Source organism: Centrocercus urophasianus, unplaced genomic scaffold (assembly GCF_019232065.1).
Source record: "Centrocercus urophasianus isolate 14NV4802_14NV808 unplaced genomic scaffold, USGS_Curo_1.0 seq_11, whole genome shotgun sequence".
Classification (NCBI taxonomy): Eukaryota; Metazoa; Chordata; class Aves; order Galliformes; family Phasianidae; genus Centrocercus; species Centrocercus urophasianus.
Window position 1 is genome coordinate 55594333 of NW_024884253.1, and position 9459 is coordinate 55603791.

The 9459-nt window shown below is 47.9% G+C and overlaps 1 protein-coding gene across 2 annotated transcripts; it reads right to left on the reverse strand.

Annotated features, from left to right (window-relative positions):
• Nucleotides 1–2266: 2266 nt before the first annotated feature.
• Nucleotides 2267–8439, reverse strand: ZADH2 (zinc binding alcohol dehydrogenase domain containing 2). Of its 2 annotated transcripts, XM_042840078.1 has the most exons (3): nucleotides 8234–8439; nucleotides 7857–7990; nucleotides 2267–4012 (listed from the first exon to the last, which is right to left on the reverse strand). In XM_042840078.1, exons 2-3 carry the CDS (start codon nucleotides 7967–7969, stop codon nucleotides 3088–3090), a joined length of 1038 nt encoding a protein of 345 aa, XP_042696012.1. In that variant the 5' UTR covers nucleotides 7970–7990; nucleotides 8234–8439; the 3' UTR covers nucleotides 2267–3087. The 2 variants fall into 2 exon arrangements, with proteins under 2 accessions (XP_042696012.1, XP_042696013.1); XM_042840079.1 differs by lacking the exon at nucleotides 8234–8439 and having other exon boundaries at nucleotides 7857–8131.
• Between the last annotated feature and the right edge of the window lie 1020 nt (nucleotides 8440–9459).

A 9459-nucleotide genomic window follows, 5' to 3' on the forward strand; every position in this document is an offset into this window, starting at 1 on the left:
TCTGTAGCAAATTCATTTAGAAAGGTAAAATTAGGATGTAGTGCTAGCAACCACATCTCAATGAGCTACTATTATTAATAGTATTATTATTTAAATCCCTGCTCTCTACATATAGTATACTTAGTACTTCCTAGGCAAATGTATTATTATTTTTAATCATTTAAGTACCCACTGTGCACACAGCTTTTAATACACCTTTTTTTGCAAGCATATTAAGTGTATTGTTATTAATCCCTTGCTGTGACTCTACAGTATTTCTTTTCCTTGTATGTTCAATGTCCTATCATCATTTAAACCTCTCAGTGTGTGCATGCCATACACATTTTCCTATCCATCTAATATTTAAACATTATTTAAATCCATCATAGCTTACTTATTCAAAGTCAGCCCTGCTCCCGTAACTCTTTGTAGAATATACTTTCAAATAAGGAGGAAAAGTTGGCTTTCCAAAACCCCCTACATACCTAACATTATTATGCATCTCAGTAGAAAAGCCTTATCTATGTGTTTCAGAAACAATTTCACCCTCTTCCCACTGATAATGCTTTCTTCCAGCAATCTGTAAGTTTAACAAAAATTCACTCTTCATTCTGGACTCATTCAAGGAAGAGCCATCTCATGTTTAACTTGTGTTGCTTTTTAGCTTTACTTAGGCTTTTGATGAAAAGGACAAGCCCCCCCAGTGGCCGTAGCCCAACCCAAACACCCAGAAAGGTTACAAAATCAGTACCCCAGACATACAGGTTCTGCACGTAACAAATTTCTACTTTTTAATTACCCTGTAATCAGTATTAAAGCGCTGAATAACAAGCCTGAAGCCAGAATTAAAGGCAACAAAATGTCATGTTTGAATACATGCATATATGTGGATCTTCCAAAGGTTCCTTTATTTTGTTTAGTAAAGGAGCCCAGGGCAGCTGCATTGCTCAGTTACATATGAAGAAGCATATTAAAGTAGAATGCTCTATGTCCAAATACAACTTTTATAAGAACAGCTACAGCCCTGCAAACAGCTAAAGCTATTGGAGTAACAATGCTCACAGCCTTTGAGCATCAGGATACTTGTGTGGATGTTGGCATTTGGCATTTGTTACCCATGTAACTCTTCATTGCGTAACACAGATCTAAATAATATCTGTAGTTTTGCTTTGCTTTACTGTTTTTTTTTTTTGTTTTTTGTTTTAATCTGTATTTATTGACCAAGGGTACTGCATCTTTGAACGCAAGAAGAAATTACGAGCTTGGGAATAAAACAGAACTTTGTATGCTCAGAGTACTCCTTTTATGTATTTGAGTGTTCACATCTTTCTAGTACTCAGTTGGAAGGCCAAAAATATCCTTTTGTTATGCAAAATACCTAAACGCCACTACATTTGTTATACTATAGAGGAAAGAGGAAAACGATTTCTAACAGGAGATCTTAGTCACAACAACAACCCTTTGGTTAAAAAAAAAAAACCAAATACTCAAAGCATTTTAACCTTCCCAAAAATCCTCCAAGAGGACCTATTCAGACATGAAAAAGGAACACTGCTTTGCTGAACACTGTTCTTTGGGATGCTAATGGCATATGCACAAAAATGCAGAGATAAGAATGCAGTAAATCAAATTTTAAAATAATTTTCTCTACTGGCTGAGTAAAATGCAAGTTTTTCCAGCACTGCTTGAAAAATTTGTCATGTAAAGTCAGTCATGAATTAAATTTACTCTGGCTTTTTTCCTCCAACCTCTAAACATTATCAGTCTATAATTAAGCTTATTACGATGTGTATGATCTTACAAAATTTCCATCTCTCCAACTGTATGTAAATGTATATATTATTTCAAAAGATGTTGCTGAAATGACATTTAAGATCTTAAACATTTCCCGTGTGGGGGGAAAAAAAATCTAGAGCAAGCATAGTTTAAAGTATTTTTTTGTTCTGGAAAATATTAGACTTCTAGATGGAATTCCCCCTGTACGTATCATTAATGATTTCTATTATGGGATGAAGAATTTTCAAAACTTTACCAAACCTTTTATCTGCACCCACTAGATCATCTATTCCTGAGCAATGCTCTTTGCGGCAGGTAATGTGACTGCAGATTTAAAATGGTCTACTTGTCTATACAAGGGCTTCTGCAGAAGCAATATTCAGTAACAGAAGTAGCAGCCTGATTATGGGAAGTCACAGCAAGAATCATCAAAGAACTCTGCAATATAGAAATCATCTGCAAAGGAGCTACTCACCAAGAACCTTATCGATATAAAGAAATGCACAAACACTTAAACAGCTTTTTTTAATTTTATTAAATCTTAAAAAAATATACAGGGTCTGATAATATATGAACATGGCTCAAAATCCCCCTCCAATAATCTGTAATACTGATTAAAGGAGATACAGGGCAGTAAGCACTAACAGTATCAGACAAAAAGGCAAGAAAATAATGTCAAAGTTTGTAAAGATTTAGAAAAAAAAAACCCCACACTTGTTTAAGGTTATGAATGGCAATTAAAAAAAAAAGTCAACTTAGTTTTCTCACTATTACTGTCATGTAATAATTTAAAATTTTCCTGAGTAAACAGTCAAGGAACATTACTGTGATCCATGATGCAAAATTATAATTATTGTGTTTAGTGGAAAAAAAAAAAAAATCAAGAATATACTTGTTTTTTTTTTCCCTAAAATGCAACTCCTTTTATTTAGCCTTGTTCTATCAATTTTTAAATCAGGGAGTCAAAATTGCTGAAAGAAAAAAAAAAATTCTGAGTTGAACTATATATATAAAGTCTTATCAAACTACTCTACAGACTAAATCTGCCTCTGCATCAAGACTTATTCTGTCAAGAACAATGTTCCTGTCTCATGCTAGCATAAGCAACAGCATGAAACACAGGCCCATTAAGTCCATGCTTCAGCCATGGGTTAAAACACTTCCAAGAAAAAAAAGAGAAAAAAAAATCAACTTTTTTTTAATTAACACCTTAATGCTGCTTTTTAATTTAATATCCATTACTAAGTTAAAAAGAAAAAGAATTTGTTTCTAGTAATTCTGAAGCATAAAGTGCCCATTTTCTGTCTTCTGATTTATATCATTGTTCTGTTTTTACAGCTTACTGTTGACAGAGTGAGGTAATTCAACTACAATTTTTCCAATGTTTTTTCCCATGTACATGTAATCTACAGCACGAAATACAGACTCCAAGCCAATGAACTTGCCCTCTGGAGACATGTCTCCAAGGTCCACCTCACAAACCAGTTCTCCTTTTTCATACATCTTAAGCAAGTGCTGCAGAGCCATTTTGTATTCGGAAAAGTAATGGTTCAAGAAGAAACCCTGGACGCTGGCAGACTTCTTCAACAGTTTTGCTGGCAAGAACTCTGCTTTAATAGGCTGGATGCCAGTAGGACTTTGGTAGCCAGTGATAAACCCAATAACTATCAGGCGCCCCTTGGTAGCCAAGGAGTTAACAGCCAAGTCAAACATCTTCCCACCAACAGACTCGTACACTACATCTACACCTTCTGGGTAGTCCTTCCTCAGAACAGATTCAACGTTTTCGGTTTTATAGTTGATGACACGGTCGCAGCCAATGGATTTCAGAAAGCCACTCTTTTCATCACTGGAGCAGGTTCCAATGACATGGCACTTGGCCTTCTTTGCGAGCTGCACAGCAAACTGGCCCGTCCCTCCAGCCGCTGCTGTCACCAAGACCTTCTTGCCTTCAGACAGCCCTCCCAAATTCTCCAGGCTGATGTATGCGGTAGCGCCACTTACCATCAAAGTCAGAAACTCGGGTTTCACAGAGGGCAGAGGAACTGCTTCTTTGGCAGGCACAACTGTGTATTCGGCAAAGGAGCCTGCCTTAACGTAGGCCACGGCTTGGCCCACTGAGTAATGGGCACTGGCACTGAGTCCTAATGCTACCACGTCACCAACACCTTCAAAACCTACATCAAATGGGGGCTTAACTGATGTGTCATATCGACCAGCTGAGTAGTTTATGTCAGATGCATTAATGCCGACAAATCTAGAAGAAAACAGAAATGTATTAACATGATTTATTCCTTATCAAGTCGTATGAGAAACCTTCAATTTTAATTTGTGGAATGTGTTTGGGACTTTTTTCGACTATTGGTATATCTGAATAATGAACACGTTACACAGACTATTTCCGTTGGACTTATGTACTTCACAGTCTGTTACTGTAGGATTAAAGACAAATCTGCTGAAGGAAAGAAGAAAACTCTTACATTTTCCTAAATCTCGTTTGGCCGAAACAAAAACGACTCTGTACAAAATGAACTTAATTGGTCACTTTATACAGGATGTGAAAACACTGAAGAATAAAATCTGCAAAGCGGTAAATACGTTGATTCTGGCAACAAATTTACATTTTTTAATATAATAACACTGTTAATGACTAACGATCATATTAACTATCGATGTCGTTTGCAAGGTCACATCACTGTGGGCAAGTACTTTTTAATTGATGGAGTCACTACAGCAAATTTGCCTTTTGATGCAGCTGATGTCAACGACGTATTTCTCCTGATATAAATGACGTGCCACGCAGCGAAACCACCTTGCGCAGAAGGACTGCAACTGTGAGGCCGGCGAGTGCCGCTGACCCCTAACAGGTGAAAATGGTGCCGACCTTTGTATTTTTTACAAAGGACGGACAGCCTCACAACTCCGCTAAGCACTTGGGGATGCCGCCTGAAAGATACGATCTAGCTTAACCGCAGAGGGTGTTTCAGCAACGCCGCTCTTTACAAAAAGCAAAGCGTCTTCGTACAGGCAGAGGGAGAGAGAGTAGGGAGGATTCTACTGAGCAGAAAACGTCAAAAAGAAACGCGCGCAATGAGAAGGGCCTGGGCCGCTGCTACACGTGGACGTGACAGCCTGAGAGATGCGCTCGGTACGGCGCAGAGGCTGCAGCAGTGCGGAAGCCCCGCGCTTCCCGCTGCCGCTGTTCGCCACGGGCTCCAATGAAACGCGCGCGCTGCGGGCAGCGGAGCGCGCCGCGTGCTCTGCTTCCCCTCGCTCCCCATAGCACGGGGACCTCCGCCTCCGTGGCACGGCGGGAGCCCCGCGAGGCTGGGCGCCGCCGGCGGCTCCTGCTCCGCGCTCAGCACGCGCCGCTCCGGGGCAGGTAAACCGCCGGCGGAGGCCGAAACCTCCCCGCGCGGCTCCGGAGCGGGAGGAGAGGCTGCCCGCCCGCCGGGCTCCCCGCGGAGCCGTCCCCGCGCTGCCCTCGGCGCGGCCCGCCCCCCGCTTTGCTCAACTCCCCTTTGTCGGATGAAGCGCGGAGCAGCGCGGTGCCGGTCGCTCCGGCGCTCCGCTTCCCGCGCGCGGCGGCTGGATTAAAGCGCGTTGCCTTATTTGCTTCGTCACCGCGGCCGGCACGGAGGAGGCGGCGGGATGCGCCCGCAGTTTCTTATTTTGCATTTAAAAGTAGGAACGAGCAGCGCGTACAAGTTGAAGATCGGTTTGCTAACTTCTAAAAAGCGGAGCACAGAAGTTACCATTACTGCGAGCACTCTGGGCTGGAAGACTCCGTTCGAATCGTCCACATTGTCCCGTTTTAATCTCTCACTGAAAACAGTTTTTAATTTAGGAATTTCTAAATTACTTCAGCATTGCAAGCTGTAAACCTGAGGAGGCAGAAATAAAAGAAAAAAAGAAAAAAAGCTGGAGATGGGCTTTTCCCAACATAATTCTGCACATTGAGTTACACATCTTATTTCTGCTCAGCAGTGCTGAACCCTCTCTTTAGTTTGAAGACACAGTGCACTGCGATGGGGAACGCTGCTTCTATATCACAACAAAGCACAAGACACCTAAAGCAGCCCCACGGCACGCACTGCAGACAAAACAAAGCCATCAAGGGCAGTGCCACGCAAGGAAAACATTATTTAGACCAACCACTCGGCAGCGGCAGTCCTCCCCTTTCCCCACTGTGATCCACTGGTTCAAAAACTTTCTCAGCCCCTCTTGCTCCTTTTCTTCCATAAACTTTTCTCTTATCTGCCATCCCAACAGTGAGACACTAAAGCTATTTTGGAACTGAAAAGTGCCACTTCCCCAAGCGAATCTTGAAAAGACCACGTAACTGTAGGCAGCACCACGTCCTCACACCCTCTGGGCCCCTATCTGGCAGCGAAGGGAACCTTGCCCTTCGCTGCACCCTGGAAAACATGAATGGAGGTGGCTTCCATAGGGAATTTTTATTCTCCTGAACAAAATAGAAATAAATGTATTGCTTTAAATCAGTTTGCATTAGAAAGAAATGCTTCAAAACTAGAAAGGATGGATTCTTCCTTCTTTTGGAAAGAAAAAAAAAAAACACAAAAAAAACCCAAAAAAAACCCAAAACCCCCACCCAAAACTGCTGGCTTAGTTTTTTCTCCAAAGGAGAAGAGGGAAAAAGTTCCACTTAAGAGCACCTCACTTTCAAGTGTCTATCCACATAGGGACTCGGCATATTTTAGTTTCTCATTCCCATAAGTCCCAAGCCACATTTTATTGTGGTGAACGAGAACTGTTTTGCATAGAAAGCTCAAAGCAATTAATATTATTCATGGGCGTGACTGGGACTAAAATGAACAAATTCACAAATGCACTCTTGGAACTCAAGCCCTTTATTGTTTTGTTTTTAATTTTATGGTCCTACCTATTAGAAAATGTACCACTGGCTTTGGAGCTTACATAAAGGCAGGGATTCATCCTGCTGGGATGGAAAAAAGCCTCCACAAGTGATAAGGGGAAAGAAAACTCTCTTCCTGCTGCAGCTTGCCTTTACAGCACACTTCTCAATAACACAATCCTCCGCCTTCTGTGAGAGTCCCCAGAAAATGATGATGAATACAAAGGGAATGCCACAGAATCCCAAAGAATACAATACGTACGGGCTCTCAGTATTGAGCTTCCCGCTCACCTCTCCCTCCCCTCCATCCCTACCCATGTGTGCGTGTGCATAATACACTGATGTGTCAGAACCCAGTTCTTGGAGCAGCTCCTGCTTTGCCCCATGTCTCAGCCCTGTTACCACGAGATATGCACCCGGGGAGCCCCCCGAGCAGCGGGAGGAGGGGAGAGGAGAGAGGAGTTACTCTGAGGCGTGCAAAAGAGTTATAGATATGAAACACTCGTGGGACGGGGAGGGCTGGGAAGCAGTGACATGGCCCAGCCCCGCTGCCTGCCCCGAGCCCACAGCAGGAGCCCAACGCCAGCCACTGCTGCCTGGCAGCGGTGGATGCAGCAAGCCTCAGGCGTGGAGGTTTGGAAGAAATTTGGGTCCCAGAGGAGACGCCAACACCTGACTAAAGTGCCTCTACGGCAGCTCCTGTAGGAATGCCCTTATCCCTCCCATACTGCTTTATCAGTGCGTTCACACGGACACACGAGCACACACACGCACCCTCGCCGAACTTCTGCTGCTGTTTGCAGATCGATGAGATGCGCACCAACACCCCCGAGCCGCACTGCACTCCTCCCGCCCGGCACCACCCGGGCGCGCTGCTCCCCATACAGCACTCGGCAGCCCAGCGGCTCCCCGCACCGGAACGCCACCCCGCACCTCCGCTGTCGAGCAGCGCTCGGGCGGGTGGGCAGAGCGCGGGGCTGGCGGTGCGCCCGTCCCAACCGCCGCCGTCCCGGGAGCCGCCGTCAGCGGCACCCCGCCCCGCCGGAGGAGGAGGGAGGGGGAGCGTCACCCGCGCGCACGTGGATGGGCCGAGCGGGCCGCGGCTCCGGCCGCTCGGTAGAACGGCGGCGATAAAATTAAACGAGCCGTCGCCAGATGGCGGCGGGCGCGCCTCGGCCGCGTGGGAGGCCGCAGGCCGCGAGAGGCTGGGCGGGCGGAGGCTCACCTGTTCCGGACGAGGAGATCCCCGTCACCGGGCAGCGGCACGGGCACGTCCCGCCGCAGGGTGACCGCCTGGCGGAAGTCGGGGCTGAGCGCTGTCACTACCAGCTTCTTCATGGCGCTGGGGATGGACGAGCCCTGGAAGTCCAGGAAGTGCCGGGAATACGACATGTCCAGGATGGGCCGCCCGCCGCCCGCCGCCGAGCAGGCGGGGCCCGGGGCCGCCCGCCGCCACCAGCAGCGCGGCGCCCGCCTCCAAATCATGCCCGCCTGCGGCGCCGCGGCGGGGCCGCCCCTCCCTCCCTGCTTTCTTTCCTTCCTTCCTTCCTCCCTCCCTCCCGCAGCCGGGGCTCGGCTGGCTGCCGGTGTGCCGCGCTCTACCTCAGCTTAGGACTGCTGGCGGGGTAGCCCGACCCAGCCCGCTCTGCGCTTTACGGAGACGTTATTGTTCTACGAAAAATAAAGCGAAAATAAGAAGCGGGAAGGAGGCGAGCTGAACGACCAGCGCGGTACGGCCGGAAGAGCGGGGCGAAGTTGCCGCTCCGCTCCGTGTTGTTATTAGCCGCCGCCGAGCAGCCGCTGCCCGAGGCGGAGCTCCGCCCCTTCCGTGCGAAACGTTCACTTCCGCGCAAGGTGCTACGAATCAACCCCGAGCGGGGTGCGGGGTTCGAAGGGATCCCGCTCGTGTGGCGGTCGCGGGGACGTGCTGCTGTCCGGCTGCGCGGAGCAGAACGACGCTGCCTGCTCCGCTTGGCTGCCGGAAAAGCTCTTATTTTTCTTTGCCTCCTAAAAGTTATCGTGGGGCACGTCTGAGAGAGGGGAGCAGCGCGGGGGTCGGGAAGTGTTTCTGTCGGGCCGCCCGTCCCGACTTGGTGCAAGCGTGGGTAGGGAGCGATGGAAAAGGCAGCGTGACAGGCGTTGTACCCCAGTGCCGGAATCCCCTTAGCGAGCTCCGCGCCGCTCGTTCTGCGAACTGGAAGCAAAAGAATAAAACTCCCTTTTGCTCTAAAGGAGAGGCAAGCCGCAGTTCGGAGCTCTTTCCCTCAGGAGCCAGCCGGACAGCTCGCGTGTCTGCCGTCCTGACGGGAAGGGAACTCCTCTTGCGGGACCGCCCCAGGCACACCGCTCCCAGCACGGCGCTCTGCCGGCGTCTCGGAGCGATCCCCGGCCGTCCCCCCACCTCCCGGGTGCCGTTCCCTCGCTGCTCGGCCGGAGCGAACCCCAGCCAAGTTGCGACGGGTCCCGACGGCGTGCGCCGCACGTGAGCAGCCTTTGTGCGGCGCCGCGCTGAGGTTTCGCTTCTGTCATATTGTTTAGCTTTGGGAAAGGAGGAGGGAAAAAAAGAAAAAAAAAAAAAAAAAAGAAAAGAAAACAAAGCAATTAAAAAGATTGACAGGTATGGGTTTGTGTGAGACCTATTTGTAATTGTCAGGGTGACGTGGGCAGCGGAGGAGGAGTAAGGCTGCGGCAGGAACAGCGGCTCGATGTGTCTGTCTATCAGTTGAGGCTGTCTGCGGGCGCCGGGACCCGAGCGTGTGCTGTATCTCAGTGCAAGGCGCAGGGAGCGGAGCGGGGCGCGTTCTCTCCCAGGAGTTTGAGGGGGGGGG